At 47.9% G+C, this 27858-nt stretch overlaps 2 protein-coding genes across 2 annotated transcripts; one reads left to right on the forward strand and one right to left on the reverse strand.

Moving 5' to 3' along the window:
- Positions 1-5531: 5531 nt before the first annotated feature.
- Positions 5532-11530, reverse strand: FAM174C (family with sequence similarity 174 member C). The gene is made up of 3 exons (XM_048498342.1): positions 11189-11530; positions 8824-8940; positions 5532-6650 (listed from the first exon to the last, which is right to left on the reverse strand). Exons 1-3 carry the CDS (start codon positions 11488-11490, stop codon positions 6647-6649), a joined length of 423 nt encoding a protein of 140 aa, XP_048354299.1. The 5' UTR covers positions 11491-11530; the 3' UTR covers positions 5532-6646.
- Positions 11531-12272: 742 nt separating this feature from the next.
- Positions 12273-23331, forward strand: ATP5F1D (ATP synthase F1 subunit delta). Its single transcript, XM_048498341.1, has 5 exons — positions 12273-12542; positions 13597-13750; positions 14442-14530; positions 17270-17400; positions 23165-23331. Exons 1-4 carry the CDS (start codon positions 12393-12395, stop codon positions 17390-17392), a joined length of 516 nt encoding a protein of 171 aa, XP_048354298.1. The 5' UTR covers positions 12273-12392; the 3' UTR covers positions 17393-17400; positions 23165-23331.
- The last annotated feature ends 4527 nt before the right edge of the window (positions 23332-27858 follow it).

Genomic DNA, 27858 nt, shown 5'->3' on the forward strand with positions numbered 1-27858 from the left:
GGAGTTTGAAATTGGGCTTAAGGAGCAAGGGGGGCAGAAGGAGGACAGGCCCCAATTTAGTGGATAGAGAAAAAATTCGGGTTGAAATTGAAGGTGAAAGAGATCGAAAGGAGGGCGGCCTATTAAGCAAGGGTTTGGTAGGTCTGCAGGTATTGATGGCGACATAACATTGTCTCCATCGCCAGTAGCAGTGACATCGGGCGCTACGAGGCTCTGTGCGAAGAGGCGCTCGATGTTTTCCTAGTCCTTAAGATTCAATGTCCCCCCCTCTGGGCACCATGGACATTCGAGCTTCAATCTCAACCAATTTGCGCACCTCCCTTCTCTTTACTGGGACCTCCTGCTGCATTTCTCGCTAACGCTTGAATTGGCTAACGGTATGTAATATGGCAGCCCTTGCTTTTGCAAGCTCCTATACTTCACCGTGTTCCGGCTGGACGAGAGTGTCCTAGGATCGCTGGCAGACTCTGGATGCTCTCGATCCAGGAGGACAGGCGACATCGGAACGGGTGAGGGTCCCTGGATCGCTACCGATCCAGCTGGACTTCTCGGTATCGCTCGGCCCTTTCCCTAGGCGACGGTGAGCAGGGGTGGAGGTTCGAGGATTCCCGGGTTTCGCAATTCAGCTTGTATGATGTCGTAATCTTAATGGTCAGCGTGGCTAAGAACGGTAGACGACGCCGGAGATAACATCTGGTGGAGATCACAGCAGCGGGAGTCTGGAGGTCCGTAGGTTCCTAAAGCGTAGTCCCCCCCGCGTGCTGGATTCCCTTGGCTAACCCCTTTATTGCTATCTTCCTATCGGGCGCAGGTAGGAGGGAGGACCGGGGAGTTCGCGAGAGCTGGGAGGCGGGAAGAGTCGAAGGAGATCATCATCGTGATGGCATGATCTCACCTGGCACAATACGCAAGGCTTGGAGAGGGAAGCCGTAAGCATCTGAGCCTTAATCTCCTCACCTGGGGCAAGACCATTGTCCCTGCGCCCGTGACTGAGCCAGAACAGTTCATGACCCGTGACTCCATAGGGGGGGGATGAGGAGTGGGGGGGTGCGGTGCATGACTCTAGAAGCGTCAGTAGGGTCCGGGCTTGAAGCGTCCCAACGTTCTACCACGGTGCTGCTGGGTCAGCAGTGCATTACTACAGAAAATCACCCCCACACACACACACACATATAGGCTGGCCTGGGCCACTGGGCACGACCTGTTCAAAGTGTTGCTTGGTTGCTTCACCAAGCTTATTTCCATGTAATGTGTGCCTCTGAGCCAACTGTTTTTTTTCTAAACTAAAACCTCAGTATTCAGGTTAATATGCCGTGTTGGCACTGAGATAAATAAGTGGGTTTTGGGTTGCAATTTGGGCACTCGGTCTCAAAAAGGTTCACCATCTCTGTCCTCTTTAGTTTGGAGAGGAGACAGCTGAGGGGGGATATTATTGAAGTCTATAAAATTATGCATGGGGTAGAAAATGTTGACAGAGAGAAATTTTTCTCTCTTTCTCACAATACTAGAACCAGGGGGCATTCATTGAAAATGCTGGGGGGAAGAATTAGGACTAATAAAAGGAAACACTTCTTCACGCAACGTGTGATTGGTGTTTGGAATATGCTGCCACAGGAGGTGGTGATGGCCACTAACCTGGATAGCTTTAAAAGGGGCTTGGACAGATTTATGGAGGAGAAGTCGATTTATGGCTACCAATCTTGATCCTCTTTGATCTGAGATTGCAAATGCCTTAACAGTCCAGGTGCTTGGGAGCAGCAGCAGCAGCAGCAGAAGGCCATTGCTTTTACCTCCTGCATGTGAGCTCCCAAAGGCACCTGGTGGGCCACTGCGAGTAGCAGAGAGCTGGACTAGATGGACTCTGGTCTGATCCAGCTGGCTTGTTCTTATGTTCTTAGTCTTAGGCCTCTTCCGCACATGCAGAATAATGCACTTTCAATGTACTTCCCAGCTGGATTTTACTGTGCGGAATAGCAAAACCCATTTGCGAACAATTGTGAAAGTGGACTGAAAGTGCGTTATTCGGCATGTGCGGAAGGGGCTTGACATTCTAACCAACCACCAGGCGGGCTCTCTGAGAAACCAAGCTTCAAAATCCTGCTGTGCCATAAAGCTCACTGAACAACCTCGGACCCGGCATTCTCTCTCAACACACAGGGCTGTTGTGCAGGGAGAACACTGTATCCAAACTCAAGAGTCCTTACAAAAGCACGAGATCGGTTTTGGATGGCATCGCCATCTAGTGCCAGAGAAGACAAACAGGAATACCCAGAGTCTCCTTGCAAACCACCTACCTGCTGCAAGGAGAAAAGCAATGAGAGACTATGCAGAAGGATAGAGGCAGAGCACCCAGTCCATGCGCACAGAGATGAGCACCCAGAGCAACATCACCGACAAAACCCATTGAGATCATCCAGAGCAGGGGTCTGCAACCTGCGGCTCTCCAGATGTTCATGGACTACAATTCCCATCAGCCCTTGCCACCATGGCCAATTGTGAGAAAGAGAAATTTTGTGAGAAAGAGAATATTGTGAGAAAGAGAAATTTCTCTGTCAACATTTTCTACCCCATGCATAACTTTATAGACTTCAATCATATCCCCCCTCAGGCGTCTCCTCTCCAAGCTAAAGAGTCCTAAACGCTGCAGCCTCTCCTCATAAGGAAGGTGCTCCAGTCCCTCAATCATCCTCGTTGCCCTTCTCTGCACTTTTTCTATCTCTTCGATATCCTTTTTGAGATGTGGCGACCAGAACTGAACACAGTACTCCGAGAGTGCGGTCGCACCACGGCTTTATATAAGGGCATGACAATCCTTGCAGTTTTATTATCAACTCCTTTCCTAATTATCCCCAGCAGAGTTTGCCTTTTTCACAGCTGCCATGCATTGAGTTGACATTCCCATGGAACTATCAACTAAGATGCCCAAATCCCTTTCCTGATCTGTGACTGATAGCACTGACCCCTGTAGCGTGTATGTGAAGTGTGGATTTTTTGCCCCTATGTGCATCACTTTACATTTTGCTACATTGAACTGCATTTGCCATTTCTTAGCCCACTCACCTAATTTATCAAGGTCCGCTTAGAGCTCTTCGCAATCTTACGGGACCTGTGGAACTGCACCAAATCCCACAAGGCCCAGGTCTTGTTTGACAGCAAGTTCCATCAGGGTACTTTACGGACCATTCACAAATATTGTTCCCTGCTCTGTCCCAAACGTCCTCTGCAAACAGCCCCTGCCTTCAGACCTTTCCATTCCCTATATATGTATCTGTATAGGCAAAGAATAAGGAGGCCCTGCCGGGAGGGGGGGAGGGAGGACATAGTTGCAGGTGCCGCTGATGGTTAAAAGAAGGCAAGAAAGAACTGGGTAGGGAAAAACCAAGAGGAGATGACATAAGGCAACTGAAAAGAACTGAGTGGAGCTGAGGATGTTTTCACACACACTGAATAACACACTTTCAATGAACTTTAGTGACTGTTTGCAAGTAAATTTTGCTGTTTCATACAGTAAAATCTCATTGCAAAAGTGCACTGAAAGGGCATTTGTTCAGCGTGTGTAAAAGCGTCCAAAGTCTGGAACATTCCATCACGTTTAAAAATCCTTTCCAATAAAGGAGAGACTTGAGAAATGGCCCCAATTGATGGGTGATCCAGGTATAAACCTCTCCAAGGTGTCCCTGAGGCAGAGATCAGCAAACTGTCCTGCGGGCATTTTGGAAGTCCTCGACCAGCTGGACTTCCAAAATCAGCCTCTCATTTTACTAGACAAGCATGTCACAATATCCAACTCCCTGTGCCAAACAATAAGGAAAGGAAGAGAACACAAAAACTCAGCAGAGTGAAGACTACGTATACAGCAAGCCCAAATAAACAAAAGCTGTGTCAACAATAAATAAAAGATTTCTTATATAATTATACTGCTATTATTGTAATAAGCCAAACACAAGAAACAATGATAAATCAGAGTTAATTTCACTCTTAAAGTAATAAGCTCCTTCAATGCAAAGCTTTCAAAGTTCTTAGTAAGAAGAAGTTTGGATTTATAACCCCCCTTTCCTGTAGTAGACTCAAAGGGGCTTACAATCTCTTTTCCCTTCCCCCCTCACAATAAACACCCTGTGAGGTGGGTGAGGCTCAGAGAGCTCCGTAGAGCTGTGACTTGCCCAAGGTCACCCAGCTGGCGTGTGTGGGAGCGCACAGGCTAATCTAGTTCACCAGATAAGCCTCCAGAGCTCAAGTGGATCAAACACAGCTCTCCAGATTAGAGTGCACCTGCTCATAACCATTACACCACTGCTGCTCACATAACAAGATAAATAACAAGTCAGCTTCTGAATCCTAGTGCCAGCAGGCAGCATCTATATCCTGCCTCAGCTTCTATGCCTTGTAGTTGGCCCTCCAAAATAGCTGGTGAGACAAGAAGAAGAGTTTGGATTTATATCCCCCCTTTCTCTCCTGTAGGAGACTCAAAGGGGCTTACAATCTCCTTGCCCTTCCCTCCTCACAACAAACACCCTGTGAGGTAGGTGGGGCTGAGAGAGCTCTGAAGAACTGTGACTAGCCCAAGGTCACCCAGCTGGCATGTGTGGGAGTGTACAGGCTAATCTGAATTCCCCAGATAAGCCTCCACAGCTCAGGCGGCAGAGCTGGGAATCAATCCCGGTTCCTCCAGATTAGATACACGAGCTCTTAACCTCCTACGCCACTGCTGCTCCAAGACTAGATGGACCACTGCCCTGATCCGGCAGGATTTCTTAGAACCTTTGTTTAACCCATATATTAAAAATCCTGGTTTTCCTCCTCTTCAGCCAGCATTGAGAAAGGGTTGGGAACAATGATTCTTCTGTTTGGGCCCAGGTTAACTTAATTGTATGTGCGCATGCATGTATTTGATAAGAGGTTTGCCCTCAACTCCTCTTCTCAACCAGTAAGGTTTGCTCTCAATCCCTCTTCTGTGGACAGATGTAGCCGGTCTGTCTATCTCTGCAGCAAAAAGAAAAAAAATCCCAAAAAACAAAACCAAGTGAGGATGAACATTTTGTTAGTCAGCTAAACATCTGCTGGATTTTTATTCTCCGGAATAAGAAACATACAAAACAAAACATTGCAGGAATCATTGTTTGAGAACAGATTTATAATGTCAGATTGTTCTTTTAAAAAGTTTAAAAAACTAAACCTCAGAACAAACTTCAAAAGCAGGCTGCGTTTCCTCCACCCTTAGCCAGGTAGTCCCAGAAAGCATCGGAAGCAAACTTGCACGAGAGTTCTGGTCCTTTAACCGCGCTTGCCTCTTGAGTCCCACAGATGAGTGAAGTGTTTTTAAAAGGGGGATCCAACCCTTCTGTCACTTGAAAGATCAAAACAGGAGTTTTGATAATTACACATGCGCACACACTTCACCAAGACTTTTCCCATTCCTCTGTGTGTGTGTGTGTGTGTGTGTGTGTGTGTGTGTGTGTGTGTGTGAGAGAGAGAGAGAGAGAGAGAGAGAGAGAGAGAGAGAGAGAGAGAGAGAGAGAGAGAGAGAGAGATGCAATCGGAAGGCTTGCTACATATCATGTCACAAAACAGGAAGAGTTGGAATTGCTGCCGAGAAAAGGTTTAGCATTCTAACTAATTCCCAGCAGGTTCACATCTGAGGATAATTTACAGTCCTTCATGGGAGAAGAGGGAGAGAAGAGACCGGCTACACATTTGCTGCAATGAGTCGATTTGGACTGAAGCTACCTTAGACTGGCCAATCTGGAATCACAGAACTCTGCTGTGCGATGTGGGTGGAAATGTACCGCATCAGCCTCTCATTTTACTAGACAGTCATGTCACAATTAGCACCTGCTATTTGTAAACACATTTCTTCAATTGCCAGGCACCCATTGTGGCCTTTTCATCTCCTGTTTTGTAGCCAGCAAGTTCTTGGGCATATCCGGCTAGCTCCATGCTATCTTATAGCAGCACACTCAACCCTCCCAGCCCAAAACTGCAAAAGTCCCAGGCATCGACAAGTTTTTAAGCAGCCCTGCTTCCCACAACCCAGTCTCTTTGAAGGACATGGCCGTTCCAGGTACCGTCCCAAGGCCCAAAAGAGCAAACCGGCATGGGGTTCTGGGTACAACCCAGTACTTCTCTTTACTGTCTGTGACTTCCCAAACTGACAACAGCTGTTGGGATGCAGGCAAACTGACTCCACTTTGGTCATAGCTCGTCTGAACTCGCAGGCCTGCATAACGGGGACAGGTGCAAGTATCATGGCTGGTCCTAAAGCTAAAATGGATGGCACCTCTTGGCAATCAAGGGGATAAGCTAATGCAAACTGGAACCCGGAGACAAGAGCCTCCCCACTTTACCCTTTGCTTTATCACTGCTTGAAGGCCATGAAGACCCACCCTTCCTCTCCCAGGTTCTCAGCAGTTCTCTTTCCCTTGGGTTGCATTTATCACGTCCGTCAAGAGGCAACAGGGGGCGCCAGCATTCCTCTTCGGCCGCTTCAGCAGGAAAAGATGCTCTGCATCGCTTGGCGGCATCCCGAGCAGCTTGGAAAAGTTTTATTTTTTAAAAAATCAGGAAATGGAGGAAGGCGGAGCTTTTTGATGGCAGATCTGCACTTCCTCTGGTCGAGCGCAGGCTGTCAAGCCGCGGGTTCCCATCATCATCTGAAATACAAAACCAAAACAGAAGGAACCCTTCAAAGTCTGATAAGAGCTGGCCTCACCAGTTTAACACAAGAGACATTATTAGCCCACCTGGACCATACAAGTTGCTCTCAGTCACTCAGCAAACTGAAGAACCACCACCAAGACACCGCTGCAAGAGATTCTCACTCAGGACTATGGAAGGACAGGTAAGCAGCTGTTTTAAAGCCTGTATCTAGACAGGCTACATCTAACTACTCAGATCTTGTATTGTCGAAGGCTTTCACGACCGGAATCACTGGGGTGCTGTGTGGTTTCCGGGCTGAATGGCTGTGTGGTTTCCGGGCTATATGTGTGGGCTGTGTGGTTTCCAGGCTATATGCCCTCACCTATTGACCTTGCTATCTTCATTGTTACTCACATGCTACATACTTCATTGTTACTCACTTGCCAGGCTACTTCTATTCAGATGCCCTCACCTATTGACCTTGCGATCTTCATTGTTACTGACATGCTACATACTTCATTGTTACTCACTTGCCAGGCTACTTCTATTCAGATGCCCTCACCTATTGACCTTGCTATCTTCATTGTTACTCACATGCTACATACTTCATTGTTACTCACTTGCCAGGCCACTTCTATGCAGACGCCCTCACCTATTGACCTTTACTCACAGGTATTGACCTTTACTCACAGGTATACAGGTTGCTTTCCTTTCCTACTATCAGATCCTCTGAAGATGCCAGCCACAGATGCAGGCGAAACGTCAGGAGAGAATGCTGCTAGAACACGGCCAGACAGCCCGGAAACCATACAGCAACCCTACTCAGATCTTGCTTGTATTATCCTCAAAACCACTGTGTGGAGATTTGGTTGGGACATAAGCACCCACAGAGTCGTGGGGGAGATCAGGGGATTTTTGCCTATGAGCCCTTCAGAAAAACCTCTCCTGCAAAGGAGGTCTCTCTCTCTCTCGCTGCTCCTCTTCTTTCCCCCTTTTGCCATTTCCTAACTCCTGCATCCATTTCCCACATTGACACTTTTTCACTTGCAGCCAAACTGATTCCAATGTGCCCCCATATCCTGTGTCCAACAACCAAATCTCTCCTCCTGTTTCTCCAATACTTAGAATCGTAGAATCATAGAGTTGGAAGAGACCCCCAAGGACCATCAAGTCCAACCCCCTGCTATGCAGGAACACATAATTAAAGCACTTTTGACAGATGGCCATCCCCCTCCCCCCCACACACACCCTGCAAAGAATTCCACTGTTGAACAGCCCTAATTGTCAGGAAGTTTTTCCTGACCCCCTGAAGATGCCAGCCACAGATGCAGGCAAAATGTCAGGGGAAAATGCTACTAGAACACAGCCACACAGCCCAGAAACCACACAACACCCCAGTTTTTCCTGAAGTTTAGGTGGAAACTTTTTTCCTTCACCTTGAACCCATTACTCCTGGTCCTAGTCTCTGGAGCAGCAGAAAACAAGCTTGCTCCCTCACCAACATGACTTCCCTTCAAATATCTAAACTTGGCTATCATGTCACCTCTTAAACTTCTTTTCACCAAACTAATCAAACCCAGCTCCCAAATGAACAGAACCTGGAGGTCTTTGGGGCTTGAGACATTTTTAGAGTTTTGTGCACCACCCAGGAGAGTAACAGCCATATGCAGCTTGGCAGTTAAGGGGCTTTGGTCTAAGTGCCAAACAGAAATCTTCTAAACCAGTGGTGGCGAACCTATGGCACGCGTGCCAGAGGTGACACTCAGAACCCTCTTTGTGGGCACGCGCACCATCACCCCAGTTTGGGTACTCGGCAGTGGCATAGCGCCAAGGGGACGCGGGGAGTGCAACACACTGGGCGCGCGCCCTTGCAGGGGCATGGCAAGGGCATTCTGGGGGTATGACGGGGGTGTTTCGGGGCATTCCAGTGCAGGGTGGGGGCAGATGGGGACACAGCTTCCCCTTGCTCCGCCCTGGCACTCAGTCTCAAAAAGGTTCGCCATCACTGCTCTAAACAAATACACTCTACTGAAGTTTGAGGTGTTAAGTTAAACACTCCCCTGCCCCAATGTGATCCAACCTCACAGCAGGCATTTCTAGCAAGTGACTCAGGACTAGTAGTTCTATTGTCAAGAACCGTTTGTACCACTACAGGAAGGAAAGAAGCAAAAAGGAACAGACACCCACCGCCTCAGATTCCTTGTTTCAAACAGCGTGTCTTCATCGCTCTCCAGTGAAGCCATCTCTACATTATCTTCAGAGTTAGACAGTAGACCGTATTTTTTCCTTGCAGGCTTCCTTGTGCTAAGAAAAAAAAAGTTTTATTTTCACATTAGCTGCAATATTCCAAAATCTCTTGCGGTACACTTGGTTCGGTTGCCATTTCTAAATAAGGGCTTGTTGCCAAGGAGCAACAAGAACATCCAAAGGGGATTGTCTTTGGACTTGCCCAGTTGAGTCATTCAGAAAGTCAGTGAGAAAACCAGTGCCAATAGCAACCAAAAACAGTCCTGAGTACACAGGAGCATAACATGGCATTTATCAAATAAGTGCTAGATTTGAATCCAGTAGCAGCTTAGAGACCAAGATTTTTGGGGAATAAGCTTTTGACAATCAAAGCTCCCTTTGTCAGATACCAGCTTTGACTTTCAAAAGCTTATATCCCAAAATTCTTCTGAGTCTATTTAAATTGCTACTGGATTTGAATCTAATCAACTACAGATCAACATGGCTGCCCCAATGAAACTTATCAAACAACAGTTTTGAAAACACACTGCTGGCTCCTGATATTCAACCGGACATTTTTTATTTTAAAAGTCAGCAAATAAAGCTTGCTCTTAAACATGAGGAAGGGTTCCTGATTTATCTAACAAACTTTTGACACTCTACAAAAATGCTGTAAATAACCTTAATTCTCAATGTAATCTAGGCTGAGCAACTCAGGAACAAGAGGCAAGATGACACAAAACATAATTAAAGTATTATATTTTGATGCTTCAAGGAGTTCAGATTAGCATTTATGGTGGTTTTCCCTCTCCAACCTTTACAATAATCTGATCTAGTAAATCAGGCTATTTATTTAGTTTATTAGCTGCCTTTCTTTCAAACTCAAGGTGGCTTACAACATAGGCAACACACATGAAATGAAAAACTTTACAAACGCAAAAACCAAAATATTAAACCATAACTCAGGACTGTATACTGCTCCATACAGTCTTTCTGTCTGCGTTTTGAATGTACTCTTGATTTGTACTTTATAAATGTCTGTTAACGCTCTAGAGCCTATTTTAAATGCCTAATAAAGGTTGTTGTTAAGAAAACTCAGGACTGCTAGTAAATTTAACCAAATGCAGCCCTAAGTAAATCCACCTATAAATCAAAAGTGAGGGACCCAGGGTAGCTCCCCTGGGGATGCTGTTTCATGATTGCGGGGCTGCCACTTAAAAGGCCCACTCTCATGTACCCACCAAACAAGCTTCTCTGATTGGTGGGGCAGTGAGGAGGACCTCTCCCTATAAACCTAATTCCTAGACAGGGAATCTGAGAGAGCAGGATTAGCCCAGTGAGTAAGATCTGAAACACTGATGCAAGCCTAACCCTGCATTCCATGCACCATAAGGCCAAAGTAGCCTCATTTCTGTTCTTCCCTTGTTACCAGCCAATATGAGAATCTATCAGAGGGGTCAAAACATGGCTAGTCTTCTATATGCCTATTCAATCTTTCTCTTTTGCCGCAATACAAATTTCTCACAGTAACATGTCTACGATCTTAGGGAGAAAAGGGGCATTATGATTTCCTGGTTCTTAGTTTTCCATTTCACTGTGTCTTTTAAAATAGCTATGGCGTCTTTAGCATTTTATGAGATTTTAATTTATAAACTGACTGGAGTTCATTATGCTTGCACCAGCAGTTAAAAAAACGCCAAAGAAAAAACAACAAATTTAATTACAGGGCTTTTGTGAGTGTAATATAACAAAGTGGTACCCAGTACACTCCAAACACTGAAAGTGCTACACAAACTCCTCACACACTCTATTAAAATCATTAGAAACTGTGCCATTATTATTTCAGTGTGTCATTATTTCAGAATATCCTGGACTCATTCCGAGTTCCTTGCTTAACCCCTCATCCGCTGTCAAAGTAGCACAGCCCCCCCCCCCCCCCGTGCAAATTTATCCCAAGTTACCCGCAGGCAAACTACCCTCTCTCATTTCTCTCTCCATGGTGCTGGATGGAGGGGGAGGGAATAATGGCACCGTCCTACCTTACAGTCTTGTTTTACAGATTACAACGAGAGCATGTATTAGGAACACTCTGAACACTCTACGAGTGCAACGGGATTATCCACCTAACTTATCCACCTAACTGTTTTTATTGTATTTATTGGGATTATTCTATTGTTTTAGTTGCAATGTATTGTGTCTGGTTGCCTGTAAACCGCCCTGAGCCCTTCGGGGGAAGGGCGATCTGATAAATCGAATAAATAATAATAACAACCACCACCACCACCACCACACCACCACCACCACCGGTGCAGCCCACCCTTCTTACCGCCACACTCGGCCGCCGAGGTAATAGAGGAGGGCCAGGGCGGCGAGAGCCAAGAAGACATAGAAGGCGCGCTGCAGGGCCGGCAGCCCCAGCCCGAAGAGGCCCGAAGGCGGCGAGGACCCGGACGGGGTGGCTACGGTGGAAGGACCCGATGCGATCCCCTGGCTGTGGCCTCCGCGCCCCGGCGGAACCGTCACAGGCGCCACCGAGGCCGTGCCGTTGGCGGCGGCGGCAGCAGCAGCTTCGGCGGCGGCCGTTGCCCCCAACCACGCCGCCATGAACACGACACGCGACGCCGCCATTGAGTCCGCGAAGGGGGAAAATAGCCACACCGGAAGTGCTCTCGGGGGACCTCTGCGGCACGGACCAACTTCCGGAAGTGGTGGCTCTGGCGGTCCCCAACTGAAAACACCCGGCAACTGGAGTTCCGCCTCAACCATAGTTTTGGGATAGAGCGGCTCATGGACGGAGACGGCGGTCTGTGTCGTGTGTGGGTTAGAGTGCCGTACTAGTATTGGCAAGACGCGGGTTCGAATCCCCACTTGCGCCACACAAGTTTGCAGGGTGGTAGAGATGCGAAAGACTATTGCACACAGCGGGCGGTCTCTTTGCCGAGCTTGAACCCAGAGGGTGCGACTCTAAACCGCTCTAGTATTGTCATCGCTAGGGAAAAGGAGGGACATCTTCATTTTATCTTGGGGATGAAGTTCAAAGGACGAGCTTCAATTTCGGTCCATAAACTACAGTTCCCAGGGGCCATCACGGCGGCCAAAGACACGCCTCGCGCGTTGCAAAGCCGTCTGGGAACTGCAGTCGTCTCTTCCCGTCGCGGAGCTGGAAAACTAATTTGGTGGCGTTTCGCGGCTTTTGGGAATGGTCGTCCGGCCTAAACTGCGGATGGTTCCTGACACTAAGGCTCATGGGAGAGAGAGTCATTTTTTTAGACCTTCCCCCTTCGCAATGTATTATGGGAAATACAAACCAGCCTGGCCGTTTTGACTTGATAGCTTTTAAAAGGGCTATTTGGCCGCGCTAAGCCTTCTGGGAAATCACCCCCTCCTCGACGGATCTTTTTCCTCAGTGTTCTTTTTTTCCCAGCGTTCCTAGCGAGAGGGCCATTCACCCGGCGCGCGGGGGCTTTCTGGGAGTTGTAGTCCGTGCCTCAGCGCTGCTTCTCGAGGCCTGTGCCCTTGGCTTCTCCGTCATGCTGCCCGCCAGCCGCTGCCTCGCACTCTCCCTCCGCCGGGCTCTGGCGCTGGGCGCTCCGCGGGCCTCAGCACGGCATTATGCTGAAGCGGCCCCCGCTGCGGGTGGCTCGGCCCAGATGGCCTTCACATTTTCTTCGCCCACGGAGGTATTGCCATGGGGGCTGGGGGGCGAGGAAGCTGTTGTGGGGCGAACCCCTGAAAATGGGGACTGGGGAGTGGACGATGCCTCTGAAACCTTCTCCTGCATACTAGTGTCCGTGGTGTTTTATGTTCATAGCGTAGTTCTCCCCTTTCCATCCTCGCAATGACCCTGCGAGGTAGGTCAGTCTGTGTTCTAAAATGGAGAACCAGGTTTGATTCCCCACTCCTCCACATAAGCAGCAGACTCTTACCTGATGGATTGGTTTTGTTTCCCTGTTCCTGCACATGAAGCCTGCTGGGCGACCTTGGGCTAGTCCCAGGTTTTTCAAAACTCTCAGCCACACCTGCCTTACAAGGTGGGGAAAGGAAGGGAAAATGGGTTTGTAAGCCATTTTGAGTCTCTTAGCAAGAGAGAAAGGTGGGGTATAAATTCAAACTCTTCTTCTAGTGAGCTACTTGGTTGAATGAGTATTCGAATACAGGGCTCCTGTTTCTTGTCTCCACACTGGCTGTCATTTGTTTCTATCTGCTGCTTCTGACTGCATCACTAGTGAATTACACAGCAGTGATATTGTTCAGTAACGACAATGCTCTGAACGCAACTTTCTGGTCTGTCTGCCTGTCACGTTTTGAGCCCATTCTTCTGTCGATTTCCCTTCTCTGTTTTACTTTCTCAAAAGCCTTGTGAATTAAGTCGGGTGGGTAGCTTAAGGTCACCAGTGAGTTTGTGGGTGTGGGGATTTGAACCCCCACTGGCTTCTAATTCCTAGCTGATGCTTTTAATTAGAGTGGCAGTAGCACATCTGTTAAGTAGGTTGGACTAGGACTGAGGAATTCTGGGGTAAAATCTCCTCATCCATAGAAATGTAAAAAGTTCTAGAAATGTTCTCGTGAAAACTGAAATCTGTGCATCACTTACTTTCTCATTAGACCGTAACCAGGCAGCAAGAGGCTTGTACATTCAGCTGTGTGTGTACTTTTAAAAAGGTTTTGGTTCAGCAACTTCTTCCCTTTGTCTCAAAGTCAAAAATGAGTTTTCTGTCTTGCTTGTCTTTCCAGGTTTTCTACAACGCAGCCAACGTGAAGCAAGTAGACGTCCCCACCCTGAGTGGAGTCTTTGGTATCTTGGCCTCCCACGTCCCCACCTTGCAGGTCTTGAAGCCGGGGATTGTGACCGTCTTCGCTGAGGATGGATCAGCTACTAAGTATTTTGGTGCGTTTGGGGACTTTGGCCTGTTCCTTGGGTCAGAGCTTCCTCTGCTGTAGTACCCTCTGCAAAGGCGGAGCTACCAAGGGGTGGGGGGTGCGCATTGCACCAGGCGCATGCCTGGGAGTGGAAAATCCCCTGTGGTGCCCCCTCCCCACTTACCTTAGTGAAACAGTGCAGGCTGGAGAAGCGGCCTGTTCCCTTCAGGCTGAAAACGGCCTGGTGGGAACTACACTTCCCAGGAGATCTTGCGAGCCCCAAAGTCTCATAGGAAGTTTATTTTATTTATTTATTTATTTATGGGATTTCTATACCGCCCAATCCCCAAAGGGATTGTTTAGTTCCCACCAGGCCGTTTTCAGCCTGAAGGGAACAGGCCGCTCCTCCAGCCTGCACTGTTTCACTAAGGTAAGTGGGTGGGGAGGCAGGGCGTGTGGGGGGCGGGGGGCGGAAAACACAGAGTGCACACTGGGCGCAGTATGGCCCAGCTACGCCTCTGACCCTCTCTCTTTTGCCATGTCGTGGCCCTCTTTTCTAGGGCAGCCAAATACTTGCACTGACAGCCAGAGACCCTTCTACTGTGTAGTCATTAGAAGCACAGCTTCAGGGGAGGCTCTGAGGCAGAAAACTTGGGACTTTGGGTGGCTTGTGGCTGTAGCATCTATTGACACTCTCTTTCTCAATTGTGTGATTTTAGTGAGCAGTGGTTCCATCACAGTGAACGCAGATTCCTCCGTCCAGTTGCTGGCCGAAGAAGTGGCGGAGTTGGATCGCCTTGATCTTGCGGTTAGTGCCAACCTTGCCCGAATCATGGTTTTATCAAATTTGCAAAAGCATATGATACAGCTCCCAGTTCCTCTGATCAAACTTGAAATGCAGTGTGCTTCTTCCTTTGCCAAATCTTATGTTCTTAAATCTGGTGATGTTTTGGCTAGTATTTGTTTCTCTGAGGGCAAAAAGCATCCTTAAAAACGTTCAGCAAGTTGGGAAGATTTGGGGGGGGGGGAGGGGTAATAGTTGCAGGGTTCTGATTATTTTGGGTTGGCATTCTCAGTCCAGCGAACAGAATCAGAGGTTCTCTTTTATCCAGCGACTACAGTCAGAGATCTTCCAGAAGGTCACAGAGTGGGCCCCCCCCCCCCCCCCTTTTACTTTCCAGTAGCTTGGAATTGTTTCTCATGTTTTTATGCGAGTGTGTGGACACACACTTTGATCTGCTTAGGCTATACTATTGCTGCCAACAGCATGCAAAATGTATGTCAAGTTACAGAATTTGATTTTTCTTGACGTGAGATGAGGACACCTTTATTTTTTTATATATTTTGTTCAACTTGTATGCTGCCCTTCCCCTCAGGCCGGCTTCCAACATATTATAAACAATAAAGACACAAATTACATTACAACTGAAATGTCAGATGGCAGCTAGCCCATTCACTTTAAAGGTACTACAATACTAAACCTTAAAATAGCAATGTGATGTGGCAGCCAAGAAAAGCAATGCAATTCTGGGCTGCATCAATATAGTGTTTAGATTGAGGAGTGTCATAGTACCACTGTATGGTGCATTGGTTAGGCCTCACTTGGAATACTGTGTCCACTTCTGGGCACCACAATTCAAGAAGGATATTGACATGCTGGAATGGGTCCAGAGGACGGCAACCAAAATGGTAAAAGGTCTGGATTGCATGTCTTGGAGGAGCGGCTTAGGGAACTACATATGTTTTGTTGGCCAAGAGAAGGTTAAGGGGTGACATGATAGCCATGTTTAAATTTTTGAAGGGATGTCATGTTGAAGATGGAACAAGGTTGTCTTTTGCTGCTCCAGAGACTAGGACAAGGAGTAATGGGTTCAAGGTGCAGGAAAAGAGATTCCACCTAAACATTAGGAAGAACTTCCTGACCGTCAGGGCTGTTCGACAGTGGAATTCACTGCCTCGGAGAGTGGTGGAATCTCCTTCTTTGAAGGTTTTTAAACAAAGCCCGGATCAGCATATGCCGGGAGTGCTTTGATTGTGTGTTCCTGCATGGCAGGGGGTTGAACTTGATGGCCCTTGTGGTCTCTTCCAACTTTATGATTCTATAATCTGGAGAACTGGGTTAGGATAACTTCCTGACAATTAGGGCTGTTCGACAGTGGAATTCACTGCCTCGGGGGAGGAGGGTGGTGTCTCCTTTGGAGGTTTTTAAACAGAGGCTGGATGGCCATCCGTCAAGAGTTCTTTTATTGTGTCTTCCTGCATGGCAGGAGGTTGGACTCGATGGCCCTTGTGGTCTATTCCAAACAGAGTCCAAAACCCAGATAAAGGAAGCGTAAGGGATAAGGAGGCCAGCTGATGGTGGAAACGGTAGCTTTCTCCACCATATGCCTGGTGGAACAGCTCTGTCTTACAGACCCTCCGGAATCGAGTCAGATTCTGCAGGGCCCTTGTCTCTTTGGACAGAGCGTTCCATCAGTTTGGGGCCAGGGCCGGAAACGCCCTTACCCTGATTGAAACTAGCTGGATATCTTTTGAGCCAGGGACTGTCAGCAGGCTGTTACTCACTGATCGCAGCGTGCGTTGGTGAGAAGAGGCTTGAACTTTGACACAGAAACCTGACTGACTACCTAGTTAATTTTTCTCATCGTTTCTTTGATGCGCTTTGTGTGCACGTTTTTGGCACTGAAACTCCAACCTTGACAGGAGCTAACCTTCCTGATACACTAATAGGGTTGGACATCCCATCACATCGCAGGAAGTTCTAACCTTCCAGTTCCTCAAGGGAAGGATGTTTTGTGGTGCTGACTAAGCTGTACTCTGCCCCAACCCCTTTGAAAAAATCAATATCCTTGCAGCAAGGTCAGTGTTCCTGTTTCAAGCAGCAGATGCCTCGGTTAGAGAAGGAACTCGCCCCAGGCATTTAAAGATTCCTGTGGGGGGGATAGCAACCACTCATTAACAATGTATTGTAAATTGATTTGGTAGGAATGCCTGGTTGCAATAATGCTGGAGTAGCCTACGTGAGTAGGTTTGTATCAGCAAAGAGCTTTTTTCTTAAATTTTGTAGGTGATGGAACTACAACCCTAAAACTGCCATTGAATGAAAGAAAATCCTATTAAAAGTGTACCGAGGCAAGCTGGAAATATGATAAACCATCATGAAAACAGGAGCTATTTAATAAATTATGAAAGCCATCAATGATTAAGTATGCTTAGCTCTGGAATGAGGGAGCAGTTGTGATGCACGCAGAGTCTTTCCCTCCCCACAAAGGATGAGCGGATCCAGTAAATGGGGCTGGGGAAGAGTCCAGGGGTGAACGGTAAAGCAGACCGCAGAGGCCAAAAGGGATGTGCCTGCATAGCAGCTGATTGGTCGGGTCTGCTCAGCGGCACCCCCTCCTGGTTGCCCCAAGTAAAGCTCAGCATTCAATGCTGGGCCTGGGATCAGCTGTCTGTTTACCTGGCTGGCAGTGGGGCCCTAGCAAATTCCCACTTTGACCCAGACCTTCCTTCCCAGTTTTATGCCTGATTCCTTTCCCTTTCACAGGCGGCCAAGTCAAACTTGGAAAAGGCCTTGGCGGAGCTGTCCTCGGCCTCAGACGAAACGGCGAAGGCTGAAGCGCAGATTAGCGTGGAGGCCAACGAAGCCCTTGTGAAAGCCCTGGAGTGAGAAGGAGGGTGAGTGTCCCCTGGGCCTGACTATGTCAGATGTCTCGTGTCCTGCTGCAGAAGATCCTAGTCAAGGAGCGGTGCGGCCTCGTGCTGTATTGCAGGAACTGGGAATTCGTTGCCTGGCAATATGGGGGAGAAGGTTGAAATTAACATTAACAAGCTATGTTGCAGATAGACTGACTTGTTGAAGGGAATACATTACTAAAGCTGTGTGCATGGAGGGTTTCTCCCACTCAACAAAAAGAGAGTCCGAGTGTTGGTTAGACTGTCGGTCTAGCGCAGGGGTGGGCAACTATGGCCCTCCAGATGTTCGTGGACTACAATTCCCATCAGCCCCTGCCAGAATAGCCAATTGGCCATGTTGGCAGGGGCTGTGTCTGGGAGACCCAGGTTCGAATCCCTACTCTGCCATGGAAGCTTTCTCGGTGACTTTGGGCCAGCCACACCCTCTCAGCTTGAGCAACCTCACAGGGTTGCTGTGAGAATAAAATGGATGATGAGAGAACTATGGGGTCCCTGTTGGGGAGAAGTAAATTAATAAATGAAAAGTGCAATAGTCAGAGGTCGTGCCAATCCATGGTTAAGGAAACTGAATTATGACTGCATGCATTTGTTCCAGCTTGTCCCCGGCAGGCCTGAATTCAGCGTGCTGTTGTGCTTGCACACTCCCCTCCCATTCTCCCAGCTCGGAGTACATAAGAACATAAGAACTAGCCTGCTGGATCAGACCAGAGTCCATCTAGTCCAGCACTCTGCTACTCGCAGTGGCCCACCAGGTGCCTTTGGGAGCTCACGTGCAGGATGTGAAAGCAATGGCCTTCTGCTGCTGCTCCTGAGCACCTGGTCTGCTAAGGCCTTTGCAATCTGAGATCAAGGAGGATCAAGATTGGTAGCCATAGATCGACTTCTCCTCCATAAATCTGTCCAAGCCCTTTTTAAAGCTATCCAGGTTAGTGGCCATCACCACCTCCTGTGGCAGCATATTCCAAACACCAATCACACGTTGGGTGAAGAAGTGTTTCCTTTTATTAGTCCTTATTCTTCCCCCCAGCATTTTCAATGAAAGCCCCCTGGTTCTAGTATTGTGAGAAAGAGAAAAATTTCTCTCTGTCAACATTTTCTACCCCATGCATAATTTTATAGACTTCAATCATATCCCCCCACAGTTGAAGAGCTTTAGGATTTGAGTCAAAATCCCAGTTGTTGCCCCTGGGCAACCTGGAGCTCATTTTCTCTTTGCCTTACAGCAGTTTGAGATATTGTGTGTGTGTGTGTAAAGTGCCATCACATTGCAGCCAACTTGTGGCAACCCCAGTAAAGGGGCTTTCAAGACAAGTGAGAAGCAGAGCTGGTTTGCCATTCAGCTTCAGGATTTCCTTGGTGATCTCCCTTACAACTCCTGACCCTGCTTAGCTTCCAAGATCTGACGAGCTGGAGCTGCACCACTCCCCTTGCTCTCCCAGTTGAGAGTCTAGTAGTTCTAGTGTAATTCTGGTTTAGGGTCCTACTGGGGAAGAAATCAGACTCCATGTTAGCCAGGTGACTGATTGCATTTGGCTATCGCAGTAAGCTTTAAGGCTTCCCATCCTCAGAAGCTTTCAGTCTGGTCCTGTGACAGGAAGGAGGGGAGCAGAAGAACAAGCAGAAATCATACCAATCATGGACGAGCCTCTTTCTGAGCATGGCCTGAATGTAATTGACAACTCCATAAATCATGTGTTGAAGGCGAAGGAGAATCGGAAACTGGTTTGAAATGGGTGCTTCCAGCAGCCGCTGTATTTGCTCAACAGAATGTGAGCAGTCAGCTCCATACCGTAGTTTGCTTGTTACTTAGTAAGCTCAAGCCACAGTCTAGGACAGGGGTCTGCAACCTGTGGTTTTCCAGATGTTCATGAACTACAAATCCCATCAGCCCCAGCCAGCATTGCCAATTGGCCATGCTGCCAGGGGCTGATGGGATTTGTAGTCCATGAACATCTGGAGAGCCACAGGTTGCAGACCCCTGGCCTTGGTTGATTGATTTGATTTCTGTTCTGGCCTTTCATGACTACAGTCAGGCTCAGGGTGGTCAACACCCATAAAATACAAAGTACATGCTGTATAATATACATGCTGTATAATACCTTCTTAACAAAGTACATGCTGTATAATACCTTCTTAACTTTAAAATTCCAGATGGTGCCCTAAACATTGAATAACAATAACAGGGTAACCCACCAAGCGATAACCAGTGAAGGGTGGGGAGAGAGAAGGGGAATGGCAGAGACAGGAGCAGAAAAGATACCAAAGGAAACGTCTGTGGGGTAGGGAGACCAGCTAAGATGACAACCGTTGCTGCCCTCAATTAAGCCAAGTGTGAACGTTGAGGAAGAGAGGGTCTTTAAAGAGGGGATTAGAGGCATCCAGAGCTTCATTAACAGACACGCCAAGACTTGACCGAGTCCCCTTCCACATATGCAGAATAATGCACTTTCAGTCCATTTTGCAGCTGTGCGGAATAGCAAGATCCACTTGCAAACAGTTGTGAAAGTGGACTGAAAGTACGTTATTCTGCATGTGCGGAAGGGGCCTGGGGGCTGAGCAAGGCTTGATGAGGCTGTGGCTTTGTGGCAAAGCTTCTTGGTATTAAGAAGGCGCAATTAACAGTAAGCTGTACCAAAATAAAGAATGTCTATCATTAATAGAATTGTACAATTTGAGGGTCCTTCTCTTGCATATTAATCAAAACTTGTTCCATGAAGTGTACATCACACATTCAAAACGTAAACTTAACAGATCAGCAAAGTTCCACATGGCTTAGAGACTCTAAGCTTAATATATGCCGAAAACACAAACCCGCAATTCTGAGTTGTGCTCCGAGACCTACAGTTTATAACCACAGAATCCCGTGCGGCTTGGAATCTCTAAGCTCAATATTGGCTAATAACACAGCCACAATTCTAAGCTGTGCTCTAAATCCTGGCAAGTAGGCCGGTTCTGCTTGTTTCGATGCCCCTTCTTCAGAGGAGGTCCAACAAGATGCTGCATAGACCACGTGGTGGTTCTCCTTCTGTGATCCTTATACAGATAAGTTCCTGTATCCAGGACAGAGCTGTAACACACAGAGTCTAAACGGCTCTCCAAAGTGTGGAGTATACTTCATGTAATAGATGAAGAAGAAGAGTTGGAATTATATCCCCCCCTTTCTCTCCTGCAAGGAGACTCAAAAGGGCTTACAAACTCCTTCCCTTCCCCCCTCACAACAAACACCCTGTGAGGTAGGTGGGGCTGAGAGAGCTCAGAAGAACTGTGACTAGCCCAAGGTCACCCAACTGGCGTGTGTGGGAGTGCACAGGCTAATCTGAATTCCCCAGATAAGCCTCCACAGCTCAGGCGGCAGAGCAGGAAATCAAACCCGGTTCCTCCAGATTAGAGCACACCTGCTCTTAGCCACTATGCCACTGCTGCTCCTGATTAAGTTCTGATTAATACGCAGGATTAATACATTGACGTTGTATCCTTTTATTAATGATAGAAGTTGGGATACAGTACTGTGCAAAGTGATATCATAGTTCTCTATTTTGATTCCGTTTCCTGTTAATTGCCCTTGACCCCGTCCCACCCGTGCCTGTTATTGTTTGGTGTGCAAAAGATCCCGGGTTCAATTTGCAGCATCTACGTTTAAAAGGCCCAGGGAGTCGGACTCGTAAAAGACCTCTGCCTAAGACCCTGGGCAGCCATTGCCTGTCTGAGTAGACCATACTGGTGTTGATGGACCAGATGGGCTGATGTAGCGTAAGGCAGCTTCATGCGTTCAGCCAGAAGGGCTTTAGGAGGGTTTTGAACGAAGAGAATGCAGGTTTTTTGGAGGGAGTGCTCATCAAAGAATGTCCGATCCATGGTGGCATTCTGCTTCATTCAAAGACATGCTTGCCTTCTTGCAAGCTGAGGTGATCTAATTTTTAAGAACACTGTTTCAGTTCTTTACATATTAGAAAGAGACTGAGGTGGATCTGAACCCGAGCCCGCTCCAAAGTTTGTCTCTGCTGCCAGGCTTGGGATAGGAGAAAAGCTGATTCGGAGCATGTGCAGAGTGCAGTTGGCTTATGACCAAGCGTTTGCTGTCTGCCTCGACACACCTGAGAAATAAGGATTTGGGCAGTTCTACTGCAGGGGTTTAGTAGTCAGGTCTTCTTGGTGCTGCTGTAGTGCCCGGGTTTGGGAGCACACTCCTGCCACTAGGTGGTGCTGTAAGGCCTCGTAATGGAATAAGGATTCTAGGACAGTTCCCTCTGTGGTGGCCCTCCTGTATGACAAGTAGCCATGATTTGCAGAAATCCTGGTTTGCATCACAAACTCTGGATAGTCTGCCAGATGTAAATAACTAGCCTGGATTTCTCTGCTTCTGCCTCCCAGCAGGGAGGACACCTTCCCTTTATTGCTGTTTCAGCAGCCAGACAGCCAGGAAGGGTGGCACTGCACAGCAAACCGTGGTTTGTGGATTCAGGCGTTCCCCACAAATAGGCTAGCTCACTGGCTTGTGAACCCATAGCTAGAATCCTGGATTGAACTACCTACATTCAGCCATCACAACTATGTAGGGATTTGATGAAGCCTTGGTTCATGCACTATAGTTGATTCTGATATCTGAATGCTTTGTTAACAAGGAGTCTTGAATATCCTTCCCAAATCCTCCAGAAGGTATTTGAAATGACTGAGAAAGAGAAAGGGAGCCACCATGCACTTCCTTGCACTTATTATATTTCTTTTATTTCTTTTATACCCTGCCTTTCCCCCCAGCAGGCACACAAAATCGCTTCATCCTGTCCTCCAATTTATCCTCATAACAACCCTGTGAGGTAGGACAGGCTGAGAGTGTGTAACTGACCCAAGTCACCCAGTAAGCTTCCATGACAGCAGGAGGATTTGAACCTGGATCTTCCAGGCCCTAGACTGACATTCTAACCACTGCACCATGCTGGCTTTCACTCATGTTGAGGACAGGGATAGTATGATGCCTTTGGAAAGACCGCTGTGCTGAGTAGGGGACTATGGCCGCATCCACTTACTCTCAAGCATCCTTAAAAGGGACAGCAGTCAGCTATCCCCGGACCTTCCTGTGATAAATTTAGCACCACACTCCTGACAACAGAGGAATCAGTGTGGAAGTACCTCTCGAGCAGTCTTCCTTGCTCTGTTGGCTGCTTCGCCGCCATTATCGTTACAAATCAGCCCTGGAGAACGTACTCAGAGTCAAAGCTGGCAAGGGCTTAATTTTTAAATTGTCTTCCTTAGACTTCCCGCGAGGCAAAAAGTGACATCACCCTGGCATCACGAGGGCTGGGTTGCGTAAACTGCACGAAAGGTGGGACAGCAATGATTCATTGGGTGGGGGTGTTTTTTGCTTCTGCTAGGAGAGCTTTGTGATTCTAAAGTTCATGCCACCCTCTAGGCCAGAGGTATCACACGTTGCCTCACCTGCCTCACGGGCTTGATAAGCCCCGTCAAGATGAGGTAGCTCCCCCCTCCCCCCGGTGCCAATCTGGACTAGGGAGCCTGCTGGGGTCTTGCCAGCCAAAGCAGCCACACACACACACACCCTTGGACCTGGCCCAACTAAGTCACATCTATGTTCTATCCGGCCCTTGTAACAAACAAGTTTGATACTCCTGTTCTAGGCTGTCAGCAACAGGACAAACTGGGTCAATATTTGACACATGGACCATGCTGGATTTGTGGGTGTGGGAAGCCGTTGTGCCCCTTCTCATGTCTCCTTCTTCTTGGATTGCAGGAAATCCTGCCGCCACTGCATGGAATCAACAGTCTCGGCACTGGACATCTCCTCCTCTTCCCCCTCTTTTTGTGGTCTGTACAGAAGATGCGGCGGTCAACGCCCACAATTAGTTCTTCACAATTAAAAAGAGGCAAAAAAAGGCTCGTTTTGACAAGTGTGTTTTAATTGGAGGTGGGGGAGACGATTGGGTACCTTTTGACAGAATGTAAATTTGCAGAGCAGGCAGGGTGAGCTGAACATGCCAGCGTACTTTGATTTTGAAGCATGCGCAAGTAAGTGCTGCGGGTGGGAAATTCTCCTTTCTTTCCGGGAGTTGGCAGCTCTTGACAACAAAATCAGTCCCAGAACTGAAGCTGGTTCCTATTTCGAGAGTTGTCAACCAAAGTCACGAATATTTCGGTTTGTTCATTCGTTTTGAGTCCAGTAGCACCTTAAGCATAAGCATAAGCATTTTATTGTCATTGTGCATGCACAACGAAATTTACAGCAGCATTCCTCGATGCACACAATTTCAGACTCATACCCCATCTTCACTTTCCCCTTCCTCCACCCATCCCTACACAGCCCCAAACACATCAACACGAAGCCACGGAATTCAGCATAGCCACAGCTGTAGAGTAGAAGATGTCTCTAAGCCTCTTTGTCCTAGTTTTGATAGACCTGTATCGTCTGCCAGTTCAACAGTTCAAAAAGAGAGTGTGCTGGATGAGACGGGTCTCTCAGAATATTTTGGGCTTTCTTTCGGCTTCGGGAATTATAGAGTTCTTCCAAGGAGGGGAGAGGGCAGCTGATAATCCTCTGTGCAGTAGTGATCACCCTTTGGAGCACCTTCCTATCTGCCACTGTGCAACTGGAGAACCATACACAGATGCAGTAGGTTAAGACACTCCCTATAGCACAGCGGTAAAAGGACACCTTAGAGACCAACAAGATTTTCAGGGCGTAAGCTTTCGAGAGCCAATGTTCCCTTCAGCCGGTATTTGTTAAAGGGAGCAATGACTCTCGAAAGCTGAAAATCGTTTTCATCTCTAAGGTGCTACTGGACTCAAATGTAGCTGTGCCGCTGCAGGCCAACACAACCATCCTCTGACGATCGGTTTGTTTCAATGGTATATTCTGCCTGTCTAGGTTTTCAAAGCAGTATGATCAAACAAAACCTGTATTTAAAAAAAATCCAGTACACTCATCGGAATGAGATGGTGTTGAATATGTAGCACTAATCCATTTGAGAAGTGAAAGGTTTCAGGCCCCTGACTAGGATTACCTTTATTGTCCTTTCCAGTGACCTTCTCTCTGGGCAACAAATGCCAGCACCGAGAAGGCCTTAGTTGGGGAGGCTGCGCGTTCTGCCTCTGACTTATTGACAGACGTCTTTCTCTGCTGCTTTTGCATGATTCCGCTGGGTGCAAGGAGGTGTGGCTAGAAGCCAAAGCCCTCCTCTCGGAACTCTGCGTGCCTTGCTTAGTGTCCTGGCTTTGAAGTTTGCCACACGTTGACAGCTAGAAACTTGCTTTTTGCGGAGTGGCCTGTTGGGTAGAATTTTGGCCCCAGAGCTTTCGTCCATTCCTGCAGGGCTGATTGCACACGTGCACAGGTATTTCCTGAGCACATGATGAGTCTCAGCTCTGTGCATCAGGCAAACAGTGTGGAATAGGGCTGCATTTGTGTTGACAGCAGGCAGTGTGTACGTGCTGCATCTCTTGATTCATTTGCACATGTGGACAGCAGGGGTTGAAGAAGTATGCATGAAGAAGTATGCAAGTATGTCCTTCTACCAACTGTAGAAGGACAATAGTAGCTGCCCTCTGTGGTGAGGGAGGCAGAGGCGTAGCTCCAAGGGGGCCATGGGTGCGCGACGCACCGGGCGCGTGCCCATGTGGGGGTGTGGCGGGGTGGAGGATGCCCCAGTGCACCGGGCGCTTTCCCCCTCTGAGTGAGGGCAAAGAGCAAAGATTGTGAACATGTGCTGTTGTATTTTCGAAGGCTTTCACAGCTGGATTCAACTGGTTCTGGTGGGTTTTCCAGGCTGTGTGGCCGTGGTCTGGTGGACCAGACCACGGCCACACGGCCCAGAAAACCCACCAGAACCATGTGCTGTTGTCTTATACCAGTTCGGTCTCTTTATTCTGAGAGGCAGCAATTCTTCAAGGTCTCAGGCAAAGAAAGTCTTCTTCAGCGTTGGCATCCTAAGATTTTTTAGCTGACGATTCCAGGGATTAAACTTTGAACCTCCGGCATGCAAAGCTTGTGCCCTGCCACTGAATAGAATTTGTCTGATGTTGTAAAGCGTGGGTCCCCAACCTTTTTGAGCCTGTTTGTGGCTTTGGTATCCTGACATAGGGTGGATGGTACAGCCACAGAATGGCTGCCAGGGGAAGTGAGGCCAACCACACCATGTCAGGGTTATGCAGAAGTCTAATACCGTAGTAACTTCAGTATTTCAGGCTGGAGCTCTATTTAATAGGATGCCTTTTCAAATTAACACATGGTTTAAAAATATCTTTCTTGCTTACACATAGCTTATCTTCGGTCATCAGGTGAAGGTCCTGGTACTGTGGTGGCAGCTGCCGCCAAAGCAACATTGTAAAAAAATCTGCACGCCCAATCGGAAACTCTGTTAGGCAAAAACCCCATTTGGCCCCACCCACTTCCTAAAAATACTTGGTGGGCCCCGGGGAATGTGTTGGCGAATGCTTGGGCATCACGTTGGGGAACCTGCTATAAAGAATATGCCCTTATCTCTGCTCTTTTTTTCGAGGCAGAATCAAGGTTGTGAAGGAGGGAATTCCCACAGGAGAAGGAAGAAGAGAAGAAGAAGAAGAGTTTGGATTTAAATCCCCCTTTTCTCTCCTGTAGGAGACTCAAAGGGGCTTACAATCTCCTTGCCCTTCCCCCCTCACAACAAACACCCTGTGAGGTAGGTGGGGCTGAGAGAGCTCCGAGAAGCTGTGACTACCCCAAGGTCACCCAGCTGGCGTCTGTGGGAGTGTACAGGCTAATCTGAATTCCCCAGAGAAGCCTCCACAGCTCAGGTGGCAGAGCTGGGAATCAAACCTGGTTCCTCCAGATTAGATACCACAGAATGCCTCAAACCACTCTGCGCCCCACTGCTGCTCCTGCTACAAGTCCTAAACTGCTACAAGTCCTAAACTTTTGGACAGTTTAAATAGATGTCCTAGTTGTGGAGCTGTGGAGGCTTATCTGGGGAATTCAGATTAGCCTGTACACTCCCACAGACGCCAGCTGGGTGACCTTGGGCTAGTCACAGCTTCTCGGAGCTCTCTCAGCCCCACCCACCTCACAGGGTGTTTGTTGTGAGGGGGGAAGGGCAAGGAGATTGTCAGCCCCTTTGAGTCTCCTGCAGGAGAGAAAGGGGGGATATAAATCTAAACTCTTCTACTTCTTCTAAACTCTAGTTCAGTAAGCTTTGGGATGCTTGCATACCTAATGTTAGAATTCTGGGTGCGTAAATAATGTAACTCTTTTAGGGTACAATAAATATTCCCTGTTGAGGGAGAGTCTGAGAAAGTGTTCCATTTGTGGATATCTGCAGTGATTGGGGTGTGCTCTATTTGCCTGCTTCTGTGAGTCCCAGTGTGTGGCCTGTACATTGATGCCATCCCAGCCACTCCTATGAACTTATCTCTGAGTTCCTTGAATGAAAACAAAAATACACTGCATATAAGTAGCCGTTTGTAACACCAAATTGTGGGCCAGAATACACATTACCTCTGCTTTGAGTGGCTCCATACTTAGAAGAAATATCTTCTAAGTATATTCCTCCTTGGACTGTACCATTTTGTCCTCCTTGGACTGTACCATTTTGTAATTTTCATCGTGGAGGGGAATTGTGTAGCTTGAATCCTCTTCTGCAACAAAACCCTCATTGTGTGCTTGTGGGGGCGGGGGGGATGTTCATGTCAGGCTGAGCGTTCCCCTTGTAGTGCTGTTTTTCCGTGCGGTGGAATCCTCGTTACATGGCAGGGCATTCAGTCCCTCAATTTCCTCACCTGCGTTCTGGTGCGATGCAGGCTCAAAGATGTGCCGTATTTTTTTGTGTTCTGTGCTGTTCATGGGGGAGCAGCAGTGGCGTAGTGGCTAAGAGCAGTGGCTAAGAGCAGGTGCACTCTGATCTGGAGGAACCGGGTTTGATTCCCAGCCCTGCCGCTTGAGTTGTGGAGGCTTATCTGGGGAATTCAGATTAGCCTGTACACTCCCACACACGCCAGCTGGGTGACCTTGGGCTAGTCACAGCTTTTTGGAGCTCTCTCAGCCCCACCTACCTCACAGGGGTTTTTTTTTGTGAGGGGGAAGGGCAAGGAGATTGTAAGCCCCCTTGAGTCTCCTCCAGGAGAGAAAGGGGGGATATAAATCCAACTCTTCTTCTTCTTTATCTGGTTTTGTCTGTCGCCTGCAGCAGGTCTCTGAAGGGGCGTTGCGTAAAAGTTTTAACATTATTTAGCCACTGAAACATTCACAAAATTGTTTGTGGACTAGTTAGGGACTGGAAAGACTGTTTTAAAATCTTCATAAGCAATCTAATTTCTGTTTCCCACTAAGAAAGTGATTTCCTTTGTGATTGTAGCGCAAGGAAGGCAGAACAGCAGGTCCTTGTTGGGATATATGAAGTCTCAAATAAGGGGTATGGATGGGCAGCAGGGGCTTGGAAGTGTCTCTCTTGCCGCCTCCCC

This window comes from Sphaerodactylus townsendi, linkage group LG05 (genome assembly GCF_021028975.2).
Source record: "Sphaerodactylus townsendi isolate TG3544 linkage group LG05, MPM_Stown_v2.3, whole genome shotgun sequence".
Classification (NCBI taxonomy): domain Eukaryota; kingdom Metazoa; phylum Chordata; class Lepidosauria; order Squamata; family Sphaerodactylidae; genus Sphaerodactylus; species Sphaerodactylus townsendi.

Excerpts from the sequence above, each read along its gene's own strand:
- ATP5F1D (XM_048498341.1), top strand. The coding sequence starts at position 12,393 with ATGCTGCCCGCCAGCCGCTGCCTCGCACTCTCCCTCCGCCGGGCTCTG. Across the intron at positions 12,543-13,596 it reads CATTTTCTTCGCCCACGGAG|GTTTTCTACAACGCAGCCAA; the intron begins GTATTGCCATGG and ends TTGTCTTTCCAG. Across the intron at positions 13,751-14,441 it reads ATCAGCTACTAAGTATTTTG|TGAGCAGTGGTTCCATCACA; the intron begins GTGCGTTTGGGG and ends GTGTGATTTTAG.
- FAM174C (XM_048498342.1), bottom strand. The coding sequence starts at position 11,490 with ATGGCGGCGTCGCGTGTCGTGTTCATGGCGGCGTGGTTGGGGGCAACG. Across the intron at positions 8,941-11,188 it reads CTCGGCGGCCGAGTGTGGCG|CACAAGGAAGCCTGCAAGGA; the intron begins GTAAGAAGGGTG and ends TTTTTTTCTTAG.